General features: G+C 39.9%; 2 protein-coding genes across 5 annotated transcripts; one reads left to right on the top strand and one right to left on the bottom strand.

Moving 5' to 3' along the window:
- Positions 1-1,262: 1,262 nt before the first annotated feature.
- stk36 (serine/threonine kinase 36 (fused homolog, Drosophila)) lies at positions 1,263-10,509 on the top strand. Of its 3 annotated transcripts, none has more exons than XM_061962297.2 (20): positions 1,263-1,504; positions 1,612-1,752; positions 1,966-2,043; positions 4,039-4,169; positions 4,253-4,502; positions 4,574-4,667; positions 4,734-4,915; positions 4,994-5,142; positions 5,225-5,315; positions 5,396-5,527; positions 5,596-5,763; positions 5,839-5,930; positions 6,019-6,082; positions 6,151-6,261; positions 6,360-6,434; positions 7,416-7,527; positions 7,909-8,035; positions 8,126-8,306; positions 8,747-9,658; positions 9,899-10,509. In XM_061962297.2, the coding sequence occupies exons 1-20, from the start codon at positions 1,421-1,423 to the stop codon at positions 9,965-9,967; spliced, it is 3,243 nt and encodes a 1,080-aa protein (XP_061818281.1). In that variant the 5' UTR covers positions 1,263-1,420; the 3' UTR covers positions 9,968-10,509. The 3 variants fall into 3 exon arrangements, with proteins under 3 accessions (XP_061818281.1, XP_061818280.1, XP_061818279.1); XM_061962296.2 differs by having other exon boundaries at positions 5,213-5,315; positions 6,363-6,434; XM_061962295.2 differs by having other exon boundaries at positions 5,213-5,315.
- Positions 10,510-10,511: 2 nt separating this feature from the next.
- On the bottom strand, positions 10,512-14,667 carry atf5a (activating transcription factor 5a). Of its 2 annotated transcripts, XM_061962298.2 has the most exons (4): positions 14,192-14,667; positions 13,314-13,565; positions 11,970-13,122; positions 10,512-11,893 (listed from the first exon to the last, which is right to left on the bottom strand). In XM_061962298.2, exons 2-4 carry the CDS (start codon positions 13,456-13,458, stop codon positions 11,707-11,709), a joined length of 1,485 nt encoding a protein of 494 aa, XP_061818282.1. In that variant the 5' UTR covers positions 13,459-13,565; positions 14,192-14,667; the 3' UTR covers positions 10,512-11,706. The 2 variants fall into 2 exon arrangements, with proteins under 2 accessions (XP_061818282.1, XP_061818283.1); XM_061962299.2 differs by lacking the exon at positions 14,192-14,667 and having other exon boundaries at positions 13,228-13,344.
- Between the last annotated feature and the right edge of the window lie 444 nt (positions 14,668-15,111).

The raw sequence follows: 15,111 nt of genomic DNA, 5'->3' as shown, positions 1-15,111 counted from the left end.
GTTAAAAGGAAAGGCCATGTAACACAGTGGTAAAAATGCCCCTGTGCCAACGTTTTTGCAATGTGTTGCTGCCATTAAATTCTAAGTTAATGATTATTTGCAAAAAAGTTTCTCAGTTCGAACATTAAATATCTTGTCTTTGCAGTCTATTGAATTGAATACAAGTTGAAAAGGATTAGCAAATCACTGTATTCTGTTTTTATTTACGATTTACACAACGTGCCAAATTCACTGGTTTTGGGTTTTGTATGTCAATATATGCCAAGCTAGCTGTACGAAACGTCCATGTTAGCTTTGTGCTATAGGTCACAGGGAAATCAATGTAGTAACTAGGGCTGTCAAAAATAACGGGTTAACACATGCGATTAATGACAACAAAAATAGAATTAATCACGTATATACACGGACCAATCACACAATTTTGTTACAGTAGCAATACAATTGCATAATAACTAAGTATCGAGGTTGTTTTATAATTAAAATGTGCAGGAAATGGATGGACGTTTAAGCTGATTGAAATTATGCAAGCGGGTTATACAACTAATAAGCCTTGTAATAAATCATGATTAATCCAAACACAAAAGTGTGATTAATAATTGTATGGTTTGACATGATTAATAACATCAAGATTAATATATACATATATATATATATATATATATATATATATATATATATATATATATATATATATATATATATATATATATATATATATATTTATTTTTATTTTTTTTATTTTTTTTTGTTTGCGATTAGCCGAGGGCCAATAAAAAACGAGCTGAGAAATTGGCCCCCGGTCCGCACTTTGGACATCCCTGGTCTATATAACACAAAATGATACAACTTTAACTTGCTGTAACATATCATATTCAGATAGATGCATGCACATGCGCAGGTAACACATTTAACATTTTTTAAATAAAATGTTGCTACATCCAGAAAGTAGGCAGGTCCAGCTCGCAATCTTGTTTGTTTGGGGTTGCTTGCCTGTTGCTGGGAACGCGCCAGTTGTTGCTAATCTCAGGACCCCGCAATATAGCTGCCCATAGAAAAGCCAGTTTGTCTCGACGATATAATTAAATGTTCTCCGTGATATTTCACTCTGAATGTAAGCCAACTGCGACATTTTAATAAACAATTGAAACATCCTATCATTGTTTTTGACTTACTGACACTTTATGTGTGTGTTTGGTGCTTTTGTGATAAGGCAGCTAGACCTGTACCCCCGCATTTTGTCTTACCTTGTTGAAGTTGACAGAACACACAAAACATTTCTTGCGCTGATTTAACGTCACTATTTACAACTATTTTTAAATAAGTAGTGGTATTGATTGCATTTCATTTATTTTTTTCTAATTTGAGAAAGAAAACTGTTCAGTCACGGCTCATTCCTAAATTAGAGGTTACCTGCCTAGTCATGGATTCTTATCATGTGTTAGAATTGGTTGGAGAAGGCTCTTTTGGTCGAGTTCATAAAGGAATGAAGAAGTTTTTAGGACAAGTAAGTTTCTCTTTATTAAATATTTATTTACAAACTTTATATATATATGTATATTTATATATATATATATATGTATTAGGACGCTAATTAAATATATATCATTTCAGGTGGTGGCTCTTAAATTCATGCCTAAAATGGGGCGCTCGAAGAAAGAGCTGCAAAGTCTAAAAAAAGAAATCGACATCATGACAAACCTTCAACATCCAAACATTGTGAAACTTTTCGACAGCTTTGAAACCGAAACAGAGGTATGGTTTTCCTGATTAAAATAGACTATGCATACCTGAGCTAATCACACGAGCCTTACCTTTGATTGATTGATTGAAACTTTTATTAGTAGATTGCACAGTACAGTATATATTCCGTACAATTGACCACTAAATGGTAACACCCGAATACGTTTTTCAACTTGTTTAAGTCGTGGTCCACGTTAATCAATTCATGGTAACCTGTTGTAATAGGTGGTGGTTGTGACCGAATATGCTGAGGGTCAGTTGTTCCAGATCATTGAGGATGATGGCAGCTTACCAGAAAGTCAGGTAACCTCAAAAAGTGGGGCTCATGGGCCCACCGAGGGCATGGCAAGGGTATAGAGGTTAATTTGATCATATTTGATATTTATCTGTACATTGACTGTGTGAGTTACATTCTTTATATATGCCACTTATCCATTTCTTCTCCTCCATTAGCTCTGTACACATTTACTTACTACTTCTACTGGGTAGAATCAATCAATCAATGTTTATTTATATAGCCCTAAATCACAAGTGTCTCAAAGGGCTGCACAAGCCACAACGACATCCTCGGTACAGATTAGATCAGGGGTGTCAAACGTACGCCCGAGGGCCGGATCAGGCCTGCAAACGGGATATATCCGGCCCGCGGGATGAGTTTGCTAATTATAAAACAATTTTAATCAATGAAACAGCTGTTCTAAATGTGTCCACTGAATGTCGCAATAGCAATTATTTGTATCTTAGAAGATGATGCTACATATGTACAAAATAAACCACATGATGTTAGTGCATTAGTCGAGGTAAATGATCAAACTACATAAATAACATCCTGTAATTTGATATTGATACAAGTTGTTTATCTTGATAGATTGAAAATTAACACCAATAAGTTGACTGAGGAAAACTATCACATAATTTATTCAGAAAATATAAATAACAACAAATAAATTATTAACCGCAACAAGTGTAAAAAAAACCCCAACAACATTATGATTTATATATTTGTATATTTGTGCTTGTTCTATTTTTAAACAAAGAAAACAATTTGAAGTTGTCTTTGTTTTTAAGTTATCGTGCCGTGAGTAGATTTTTCTCCATGTGGCCCCCGATCTAAAATGAGTTTGACACCCCTGGATTAGATCGAGCACTGCTGCCACCCGACTGCAGGTTTTTGTATCGATCTAACATAAATACAAAAGACAAAAAATTTAAATCTCCCATTTTACTCGCGATTCGGTATTTGTGATACACTGCTCTGTAGAGTAAGAGGAAATTACTTTTTGTGTTTGTCATGTCAAATTGTAAATATTCATCTCCTAAATATTTGTCTTCTAGCATTTTACACAGCGGGGATTTAACAAAACAATTGTAACCCTTAATAAGTGTAAAGACAAAACTATAGTTTCAAGGGTGTTAAACTCGTTTTCATTGAGGGCCACATGGCAAAATGATGTGGGCGGCGAGAATAGGCCTTGAGTTTGACACCTGTCGTTTGGATTGTTATTAGCTAATAACTACTTCGACATAGTTGTTAGCCTGAATGTGAGCAAGAAATTCCATTTGTGATTGGTTGTCACCTATAATATCACATATACAATAGGCAGGCTCAAAGATGTGTTTCCTATCCATGCTCCTTGCTCATTTTGAGTTACAGCATTAAAATTTACATTTAAAATAATATAACAAGAAACACTTATGTCGCTTATGTTATCAATAGTGGTTTAAAGCAATATGTATTTATTATTTTAAGTCTATTTTTCACAATTACTAATTATATTGAATAATAATTGTTCATCGGCCCAAGAAAAAAGGCCCGTGTTCAGGCTGTCACTCACGCCCGTCTCATACCCACGTGCACGCCTAGAGTGCATGCACATACACGAAAGCAGTCCCAGTGAAGCAACTAACAATTTGCAGTCATTTTGTTGTTACTATATGTCAGAATGTTTGATTACTTATTTTTTACAATTAGTTGGAAACTGACAGGGGGATGCACATTTCAACTTCAATTTAATGTACAGTAGAAATGTTTATTGGAATATATATCAGGCAGCTTAAGCAATCTTGTTTAAATGATACAAATTGAGTGAGTAAACTTAGTTAAAGTTTTTGTAGATTTTACCTCCGCCCATGTTATTAATCTATTTTGATAATCAGGTGATTGGATGCAGGTGAATGGTGACTGAAACTCATACAGTGGTTTGTACAGACAAATACATAGATCTTATCAGGTTGTCAATAGTGTATAATAGAAAATATATTAATTTAGATAATTGAGAAGCACTTCTTTAATCCCAGGTTCATGAGATTGCCTGCCAACTGGTGTCAGCTCTGTATTATTTGCACTCTCGTCGGATTCTTCACCGAGACATGAAACCACAAAATATCCTCTTTGATAAAAATGGAGTGGTGAAACTGTGTGACTTTGGGTAGGTACTTTTATTATCACGGTGGCACAAACATTTTTTGTCCCATGTCTGCATTCCATTCAATTGATGCCATTCTTTTCTAGGTTTGCGAGGGCAATGAGTGTGTCCACCATGGTGCTGACCTCTATCAAGGGAACACCCTTATACATGTCCCCTGAATTAGTGGCAGAGAAGCCTTATGATCACACTGCTGATCTCTGGTCACTTGGCTGCATTCTGTATGAGCTCCACACGGGGGCGCCTCCTTTCTACACTAACTCCATCTTCCATTTAGTGCAGCTCATTGTGAAAGACCCCATCAAGTGGCCAGACACTATGAGCAACACATGCACGGTACGTTGCGGCTATTGTGTTATTTATTATGTCAAATCACAATGCATATTCAGAATAGATTTATTTTTCAGAGTTTCCTAAAAGGTTTGTTGACCAAAGACCCTCAGATGCGGCTGTCATGGCCGGACCTCCTGCATCATCCTTTTGTTGCAGATGGTGTTCAAGGTGATGGCATGGGATTGTTTCAGCACTTATTTGTGTAATGCTTACTAACAAGGTGTGTGTTAGCAGTGCTGCCAGATACAGATGTTTCCAGTCCTCTGACAGTCACCCCAGACCCTGACATGCTGGCACTGAAACTTAAACAAATAGCAGAAAAGACACCAGTAAAATCTGGGGAGAGCAAAATAGTGCGAAAGGTCAAAGAGCAGAGAAGCAAAAGTGACCCAAAGACATCAGTCGGCAGTGCTAAAGTATGTTTGTTGGTAATAATCACCAATTTAAAAATATTTATCACAGGAGTCATGAACCTGAACTTTCTCCGTTTACAGGAATTGAAGGATGGAGTGGAAAGTGGGAAAGCCAATTCTATAGTAACTTCAGTGGGCCTTAGGGACAAATCCTTCACCCCAGTTTATTCAACTTTGAAAGCTCCTCAAATTTCATATCAAAAGAACCATACATCTGGTTCTTCAAATAGGTCTTTATTATTGCACAAGATAATGTTTTACCAGTGTGTGTGTTCACTACAATGTGCGTTGCCTCAGCAGAGGTCTAATCAGCCAAGACTATGAACGAGAGTTCCCTTCAGTAGAAGTTGGGCCACGACAAGAGAGAAGATGTGACGTCACTAAAAATGTGTCAAGTTTCACAGTAAGCCTAATTTGTTATTAGTCATTTGGACGTCTGGTAATTAAGATTTGTTGCATGCATAAACTTTGCCAACTACTCAGACAGTCAAGAGTGAGGAATTCTGGGAGAGGCTTGTTGAAGAATCCGACCTAAGCAGACTAGAAAAAGATCCGTTCAACTGCAGTAACATTGTAGCTCTACTGAAATCCAGTATTTTGCTGTTTGAAAAACAGGTAATTGTCCAGTTTGGAATGTCATTTTAGTGTAATAATCACACTTACTTACTTATTTGCTTGGTCAGTTAAGTGGTGGTGTCTCCGAGGACGTGTGGCGCATTCGCCATCCGCTGAAAGTCCTGCAGAACCTGATGCTGACCTCTGACCCAAATGACAATATTAACCAACTAGGACTGCCACATCTTATCATTAGCTTAGTTCACAACTCTGTTGGAAACTCCCATTTCATTCAGGTTGGACTTCGCACAAATGCTGCTAATTTTGAATGTCTGAATTCTGTAATCAATTTGCACCATTATACTGAGCAGCAACCGGGGAGTCTACAAGCACTTGGGGAAATGATTGTTGTTCTACTCATCTACTGGCAGAAGAACCATGACTGGTTGAAAGAAGAAAACAGGTTTGATTATTCATTAAATATTAAGTATTGTATAACAAATATGTACATATGACTTGTCCTCCATCATGTGACTGTGCTCTGCTCGTAGACCTGAAGAGTTCATCAACCCCTTCTTAACAATCCTTAACCAAGCAGACCTCAATCCTTTAGCTGTCAGTACAAATACATAGAATTAGTTTGCTATTGGACACATTTGACTGTGTTGTTTCTTCTCCTTTAGCCTCTAGCTGGCTGCGTTTTATCTCTCTTTACTCAAGACAAGGTTGCTGTCAATATTGATATGGACAGGCTCGGCTTCTTGCTGAAAGAACTTGTCTGTGGCTCTCATCAGGTACACAATTGGTTTTGATGTGGTAATCCGACATCTCATTTATTTGAGTTCGTTTATTATTTGTTCTATTTCTCTGTCGTTGACCCTTGCTTTGAAAGCAGGAGCTTTCTCTCCCGCCTGGATGGGGACTCTGTGACGGCCTCCTATCTTTACTTCTGCACACTCTCTCTGAGGTCAGTCAGTAAATACAGTTTCAGGGTAGTTTACCAGGTAGTTTGTGAGCTGCCTGTAGCTTCTCGACAATGATGTTGTTACGCTTTAAGTTGCAAGCAGAAATTTGAGTTACAAGCATCCCTGCCATTAGTTGGTGTAGTAAATGACACAGTGAACCCTGTAAGATCCACCCAAAACATCTGGTCTTACTCGCAAGCATTAGCTTTTAGCTAGAGATGGATATATCTTTTTTTCCAACCATGTCAATGAAGAAAGTAATTGCGAAGGACAGTGCTGAGATGGAGTGGAGAATTTTAATTGAATTAAAGAAGGAAATCATCAAAAACATGACAACGTGCAGTTAGCGTGTATTTACCTAACTTTGGAGCGTGTCACTGCTCGTCTGCATGCACCATATGAAAGCAGAATGAGTCAACACCAGCCAAGGGCGTGAAAATAACATCCAAATGGTGAACATTTATCCATGGAAATAAACAGAAGGAGATACTGTAGAAGTCCACTCTCCAAAATAGATTTTGTACATTGTCATTACATCACTTCATAAAACTACTGTAGTTGTTTGTAGCACGTTCTATTGCATTGTTTTTCATATAATATGTATTATCTAGAAGCTAGTTTTTCTTTTTAAAAGGCATGCTACATGTTAAAATTGTGCTGTTTTGGGGGAGCTAAGCACCTATGAAATTTGAATTCAGTGGGAGTCGTTGATTTGAGATACAAGTGTTTTGACTTAAGAGCTCTGTCACAGAACAAATTAAAGTTGTAAGCTGAGTTTCTAAAGTATTATTAATGTTGCTGGTCAAATTAGTTCTAATAGTGATGAAAGTAGAAGATCCCTGTTAGGCTTAAATAGTCTTTTTGATTTTACATATCATTTTGAAGGATATCACATACACCTATTGTTTATAACAGATATAAGGTGACATTGGTAAATATTTTCAGATTAACTAAGTTCTTTGTCACTTTTGTCTTCCTTACAGCAAAGCGATGGTTCCTCATGTTTGGATCCACTCGTGATTCATCACGTTTGGGAAGAGATCGGCACCTCATTAGCAAAGACAATGCCAGACATGGACTTCTGCTCAACCAATGGTAAACAATACATTGCATTGTTACTAAAACACAACAAATGAAACTGTTCAGTGTATCCCGCATGACTGCAGTCTATTTGTGGGGCTGGGAAGGGAGTAGAAGCAGTTGATGATGTTATCGTATAATTAGCATAAGAAACCATGATGTAGGTGCATGTAATTTTGACCAGAAAATTAGTCGCTAGTTGCTTTTTTGAAAATTGCGAATGCGTATGAGGTGTATTCAAGCAGAGTTACAATGCTATAGGAACAACAAGCTACATTCCCACACAGTCCCATTATAATGTGTTTATGAGCAAGGCCAACAGGTAGCACCAAGTACAACAATTGCATGAAATTATGGGAAAAACTGACGTTAATAGTTTCCATGTTCTTCTTTCAGGATTGCATGTTCTCATGTCTGCCACAATGTTGGTTCTCTGCAAGGATCCATATTCATATATTTCACTGTTTTGTGAGGGCAAATCAACATTTGTGTACACTCTTGGCTGGCTGTTGAGCACTGAATGGTTAGTTGTTATTACTATCCAGCTTCCTCACTATCATTAAAAGATTTGAGTCCACTTTTTCTAAAAATAATTTATTTTATTTCCCAACAGTCATGCTTTATTTGCTGAAGGCTGTTCAGGTACATCAGAAGGAGTCTTAAGTCCTGAGCTCTTTATAGAGTTGAGCTGCCACTTCCTGTGCCTTCCATTCGCCCTCAACCTGAATTCACACACCTGTTCCAGTGTACTGCATGTGTACGACAGCTGTGATGTTGTTAAAAGGCTCCTGCAGGTTAGTTGGCTCTATCAAAATACGGTCTGGAAACGATTAAAGATGAAGTTAAGAATCCGTATTATTTGCCGTAAAGAGAGTTCTAGTAAAAACAATAAAACAAACCCTTAGAGGTTGTGGTTTTGACTAAAGCAAAACAAGTTTAAGTGTCAGGAGACAAAGACAATTGTAATGTGAGAAGGTTGAACATTTGCCATATTTGGACTGTAATGTCCAAGAACTCTTTAGACAATTGGGGACATGAGGTCTATTTTGTTCGCACTGCCTTTAGAAATAAGGTAATAGAGGCAAGACTCTGTGAGAGCAAACATAATTCAGTGATGCAACAAAAGGTAACACTTGCAAAAAAAACCCAGCATGATGCATATTGTCTCTGTTTCTTTGTAGTCTTCTTTTATTAGTGTTGATGTTGTCGTGTTCTTGTTTGTATTCTTTGTCAGGTGATTGAAACTCTTCCTCTCTCATCAGTAGAGGTGCCACTCTCACTACTACGCCGCCTGTTGCTGTGCGATCGTCAACGTTGTGTTTCCCGCCTCTGTAAAGCTTCCTGTGGGTTTTTCTCCACACCAGCCGTCACTACATCGGGCCAGCAGACTCCGACCAGAACCGCCAGTTCTCTGCTTTGTGATTTGCTGCTGCTGGACGAACTGGGGGACTCTGCGGTAGAGCTCCTGTCTCTGTTATACCTCATCACGTGTTTTTGTCCTGGTCAGCTGCACCTAGAACCTTCAGTGCTGCGCCGGGCACTGGCACACGCTTACGATCCAATCAGGGCTGGCACATGTAAAGTTTTAGGAAAAGTGTTCCCGTTCAGGTCTCCCACACTGCCCAATTTACAACCGAACATTTTTAAAAGCATGGTAGACCTTCTTGAGGATGCTAGCGTGCATGTGCGGCGTGCAGCTTGCTTGGCAGTTGGTAAATGGTTGGGTTATGTTGCAATGGAAGCTGGGTTCAGCACCAGCAGGCACAGTGGAAATGTAGGCAACACTAAAAAGTGGGTAAACGTAAAGGGCAATGATGCACACCAGGATTCAAGCAGCGAAGCGGGAGTTGCCATTGTGACAAAGAATGAATCAGATGATGGCGAGATTAGAAAATGGTTAGAAGAAGCAAGAATGACAGGAGCCAGACTGGCATCGCTGACCTCTGACACTGATGCCCACACTCGTGTCCACGCTTGTGCAGCACTCGGAAACCTGGTGCATGTTAATGGTGCTGTACCCAAACTGATGGAGGAGAATGTGTGCAGGTTACTCCTGAGGGCCGCTTGCACTGACACCCACCATGCAGTGAGAGAAGCTGCCACGGACACGCTAAGCTTGTACAGCCAGCAGGATGCTATAAGACAGGTAATGGCCTAACTGGACAATAGTTAGGTGTCTTTCAAATGTGGCCCTTACGAAAATATTTCATTGCATTTAACATCATTTAACTTAGCAGGTTTGAAAAGGATGTTTTTCCTATTTTTTTTTTTAAAACTTTGAAAGACCCTGATTTATTGAATCATTAGTTTGTGTAATTTGTTATATTTTTCTAAAAGCATCTGATAAACAATTGTACAGTATTTTTTTTGTACATTTTCTTTGCAGGTCCTTAGACCTCTGGATGCCAGAAAAAAAACGTCTCCAGGCTTCCCAGCATCCATCAAAGCAAAGTGACTCTTCCTTTCAGATAAGAATGACTCGAAATAATTATATTTATTCAAATGCGGTTTTTGTTTCTTCTTAAAAGTAAGCATCTATGTGTAATAATAATATAACTCATTTTCCGTTTAGGATTATATTACTAATTAAGCGTCCTCCGATTTCACATGAACATATGAATAAATGTGATCACATTTTTAAAAATGTCATTATTCTTTATTATTTACAAAAAGGCTCGCAACTGTTCCTCTTTTTTACAGCATTTTAATCAAACATGAAAAGTTAAGTATTGTATGTTCGATAAATATTAGTAAAAAATTTGACCTGGCATCATTTTGACAAAACGCCAAGTTAGGTCCGCAAAAACGCAGATTTTAGTCCACCCGGCCTTGTTACTTATATCCAGAAAAGTCCAATTAAGATTGTATTTTTCAATGGTCTTGCTGGTTTTCTTGAAATGCACAACATTCGTCTTTACTTTGTTGCATTCTAATTGTCTCATATTGTTACGTAAAGAGTGTAAAAATATCACAGACAACACCATTTGAAAGCCACACGTTTATTTTCAAGAGAAACACAAATACGCTAAGATGATGATGAAATGTGCTGCCGTTACATTTTTGTTTTATCAATAAATATTGCCAGCGCTTATTTTCAAGATTGTCGTAAAATAAATGCATAGAAAAAATATTCCCGAAATTCTTAGGCAGCAGCGTCTTTAACAAACAATCTAACGAGGCGCATTGTTTCACTAAATTCTCTACAAAGCAAAGAGTTATCACACTCTATTCGCATATTATAAAAGTTGCTACAAATTAGTGCAGATCAGCCTGAGGCTATGAGACATATTGCAGTAATAACGCCGATTCATTCCCAAATATACAATTTCTATTCCAGGAGCTTTGAAGACGTGCAGCATAAATGTAGTTAATTTAAAACAATATGTGTGCAATATTTTCAAAATATGCAGGACATTTTTTTCCTGGTTGATTGGAGGGCAGATCGAGCATCCTGAGGAGAGTATATTACTATTTTTGTTCCCATCAAAGCCAGCACAGCAGGCTAAAATAAAATAACTAAAATAAGAAGACTTAAATGAAATCAAAGTAGAAGAAAGGCAGATAAAAGAAAAAAAACACCTGCTTTTAACATTCAAATCTCATTCAGTTGTTCTGCATTAAACCTGAAGTCAGTCAAAGCTCGAATTTCTAAACAATATAATTTAAATTAATACAAAATCAATATTATTCATAACATTCATTGTAGGCTACATATTTTTAAGCTTATTTCTTATTTGTAGCAGCTCAAGAAGTTGATACATAATGGAAAATCAATTAGTCAATTTTAAAAGGACGGTCAATAGGAATGTATGAAGTTTAAAATGATAAGAATGAAAAATTGTATGTTGACAACATTCAGATTTTACATACAACAATTTTAAACAAGGGGGGAAAAAGGTTTGCTGTGACATCAATTCTTACGTAAGGCCCGTCAAATATTAAACCTGCAGAATCAATCAAACATTTCTAAATTACAATTATTAGATTGACACAGTGTTAAAGTGATTGTCGTATACAAGCCTCAGGACAAGTGCAGGGAAAGCGATGGAAGCATTTAATTTTGTGGTGATTTGGACTATAGAGGAAAAAAAGTCACATTACCAAAGCATGCATTATTCCAAATTAAGAATAAAAAGAATTGATTGTGGACAATCAACATGACAACTTCCCTGTCTTCTTGCTGCGGATTTGGGGCTACGCTTTTGTGTCCTGCTTGAGTCTTTGGCTTCTGGCCTTGTAAACTTCGATCAGGAGGTCTTTGACGTACTGGATTTCACGCTCCACGGACTCTGCCTTGTCTCGCAGCTCACGGTTCCTCCCTTCCAGGCAATGCAGCTGCTCTTCCAAAGAATCCAGCTCCGCCCTTTTTCTTTGGCGATACCTGCGTCACGCAAAAAGAAAGATTGGATGAAGAACTTGACCGGCAAAGTTTGAGTGACGAAGGACTTGTCTTTCACCTGTGAGCGGCTGTTTTGTTCTGATCTCTCTTCTTCTGTTTGCGCTCTCCTCCGCCTTCTGCGGGGATGATGTCCAATTCGTATTTCACGGCACATTGGTCTTCTATCAACCTGCAAGACTCCAAGTTCAGACTGTCCCTGGCCATCAACAGACACTCCGGACTTGGATTCTCCAGGAAGTTACAGTGCAAGTCATGCTGCCCTATCTGCAGGCTCTCTGCTTTGACCTGCTCAGTGAAGAAGCTATGATAGGCCTCAGACTGGGGTGTTCCCGACAGATAACAACCCTCACTGCTCTGGGCTTTCCAAGTAACTGTCGCTTTTGTCACCTCCAAGCCTGTCTTGATGCTGGTCAGCACCTCGCTGCTACTTGTGCCGCCGCTCACTTCTCTCATGCTATACATCAATAGATCTTCTTTCTTTGGCGGCTCTTCCACAGACGCCCCGAAACCGAATCCGCTACCGGCAACCTTTGCCTCCCCGATGCCATTGTGACCGAAGCAGCAGTTTTTGTCTTCTTTTGCTAGCAAGGCAGCACATTTCCTGAGCTCCACCGCGCTGCCCAGACAGTAACCTTTCCCAACCAGCTGATCCTCTTCCACACAGCAGTAATTAAACACCGAATTACCTGAGTTGCTCACTTTGGAACTTAAACTGTTATCGTAGCCTTCACTGAACCTCACACCATCTGGAATTCTTTTCCTAACGCATGTGCTGGGGCGACCGCAGCTGTACGGGGCGTGCCTGGGAATCTTGGATCGCCCGACGGGCCCGCCACACACGCCCGCCAAGTCCAGTTCTCCGGTTGCCAGGGTGAGAAGAAACGGACTGGATTCCGACGGGTTGGGCGCGGCATACGACGTGTACGGTGTCTGGCTGAACTGCTGAGGACCCGCCAGCTGCGGAGCCCTTTCACATTTTCCCAGCCTTGGACACTTCTCTGGCAGTGGCTCTGACAGGAAGTAGTCTTCCAGTTGGGCTAGTTCCTCTTGCAGCAGGGAGGTCATGACCTCCAAGTCAGAGGGCACCTGGATATCGTTGTGAAGGGGTGACGGGGGAAAGGAGGCATTGGTGGAGGAAGGAGGGGAGGGAGGGTTTGGGAGGTATGAAGAGAAGTCCACTTCTTCCGTCATCCAGTCGGTGAGACCATCACCTGTTGGCGAACAATAGCGTCATCATACGAATATCCATCACTAAAAATACCCGAGTGACGTAAAGCGCACGTTAAAGTTAAAGTCGTCTTATCGATGTTACTTACTGTCCGGGAAGAAGGAATGTGCTGCAGTGCCGAGCCCACCTGAGATGCGGAAAAATATAAAAAAAATCCCACTTACTGCGACTCACCAATTAAGTGCTGACTCCCCTCTGACACCTCCCCCCTGCACCCCTGCGATTGGCTGGGGTTAGCCTGTGGGTGAGAGAGAGCGAGGGGGTCTGCCGGGCACACACGAAAAGTCTTCCAAGCAGTAGCTGGCGGAGCCATCGTCATTCTGTCTGTCGGCGAGTCGGTTCAGTCCAAGTCGGTGCATAAGATGAGCGCAGGAAGGGTCTGACAGCTGGGCCACGGAGAGCAATGCTGGGCGGGCATAGTGAAACCTGGAGGAGGGTCGGAACCCAAAACAGGTATTAAAATGCTCGGGCGCCGACACAAAAATAATCGCGGATACGGCGACGTACTAAAATTCACACTAAAAGGTCAATGATAGCAACGAGAGAGCCATCCCTTGGGTTTGTTTAACCAACGTCAACTTGATACATGACATCCCAAAACCACTTGGGATCTATCTGTGAGGCTGTCAAGGGCCTAATGGTTGCCAAGTAACACCCTGCCAGTGAACCACAGAGACAGTGATCTTTTAATTGGATTAAAGACTATTAGTCATTTTAAATTAATCACATGTCTTGCACCATTTAAACTTTGTACATGTAACTCAATTATAATTTACAAAAAATGTGACCAAAGCAGCTAAAATCAGTTATAATTAAAGCTACAGGTGGTGTACAATATATCCAGTAATAAATAAACAACTAAATATATATATATATATTTATATAAATATATACACAACAATATTAGGAGTATCCATTTCAACCAAAATGATTAAAAAACAACATATATAAAAGTGTCAAGAGATTATTCCACTCGTGTGGCACAAGGCGTTCGAGGGTCAGAGTACACAAACAAAAACAAGGCAGGTTAAATTAAGTGCGTGTTTACTTACTCCATTCTTGCAGAGAAACGGTAGAGAGCTTGTTGGGGGTGCGTTGCCAAAAGCAAAGCACGACTTGTGGTAGAAGGCGCAGCTTGTTGTGGAATTTAGAAAGCCATCACGTCAGCTTTGGACGGCAGAGTGGGTCGTGTCGGCGTGGTGGTCGTGTAGTAAACTGAGCAACACACTCGCAGCTGGAGCGTCAGGTCGCTTTCGCCTAGCAACCAGTTGCGTCACCGCTGCCGGGCTGTGAATCCCTCCGCCTCCTCCGCCTCAGTAAGGACGTCCCACATAAACTCAGCTGCTTGTGGATTTTTACTCCAAAATAACGGTAGCGGGTAAATTATTAAAACAAACAAAAATATTAACATTTATATTACAGGTCGATACAATCAAACTGTAAATCAAATGGGACTGTTTTTTTATGTTTGGTGTTTTTGGAGAAGGCGGAAGTTACTTTCGCGTGTCTCGGACCTATTTGATTATACTGTTATCAGTCCGCATTGTTACGCTAAAGTAACTACACGTTTCGTGTATGGTCACCCCCGGGAATACAAGCAGCGGGTATCACATTTGACTTTGTGTAAAAACCTGATATTATTGTTTCAACGTAGCCATCTTTTCCATTCACGGGCGAAACAACACTTAGTCGAAGTGTGAGAGCAGTTGCATCGCTCTTGCATCAGTGGGCCGAACTCGCCGCCTATTGGCTGCCCTCTCCCAAGTAGCTGCTCTTTGATTGGTCGGACTCTGGCCGGGCGCGAATTGTAATTGGTCGCTGGTCGGCAAGGGGAAGAAGAAAGGCTGCGTTGCTGCTGATGGTGCAACGTGTGCACATGCTTCTCGTAAACAAACCATCTGTGGAGTGTTTTAATCCTAAAGCTTTCACTTGTTGTTGACTTCAAACAACCAATCAGACAACTCCTAGTTTA

This window comes from Nerophis lumbriciformis, linkage group LG09 (assembly GCF_033978685.3).
Source record: "Nerophis lumbriciformis linkage group LG09, RoL_Nlum_v2.1, whole genome shotgun sequence".
Classification (NCBI taxonomy): domain Eukaryota; kingdom Metazoa; phylum Chordata; class Actinopteri; order Syngnathiformes; family Syngnathidae; genus Nerophis; species Nerophis lumbriciformis.
The sequence above is the reverse complement of the archived record's forward strand: the minus strand, read 5'-3'. Positions and strand labels throughout refer to the sequence as shown.

Bases quoted from the DNA above. Each gene is read 5' to 3' on its own strand.
- stk36 (XM_061962295.2), top strand. From the start codon at position 1,421: ATGGATTCTTATCATGTGTTAGAATTGGTTGGAGAAGGCTCTTTTGGT. The intron at 5,931-6,018 runs GTTTGATTATTC...CTCTGCTCGTAG, and splicing joins TGGTTGAAAGAAGAAAACAG to ACCTGAAGAGTTCATCAACC. The intron at 6,435-7,415 runs GTCAGTCAGTAA...TCTTCCTTACAG, and splicing joins TTCTGCACACTCTCTCTGAG to CAAAGCGATGGTTCCTCATG.
- atf5a (XM_061962298.2), bottom strand. From the start codon at position 13,458: ATGACGATGGCTCCGCCAGCTACTGCTTGGAAGACTTTTCGTGTGTGC. The intron at 13,123-13,313 runs GTGAGTCGCAGT...GTTCGCCAACAG, and splicing joins GGGGAGTCAGCACTTAATTG to GTGATGGTCTCACCGACTGG. The intron at 11,894-11,969 runs GTGAAAGACAAG...TGCGTGACGCAG, and splicing joins AACAAAACAGCCGCTCACAG to GTATCGCCAAAGAAAAAGGG.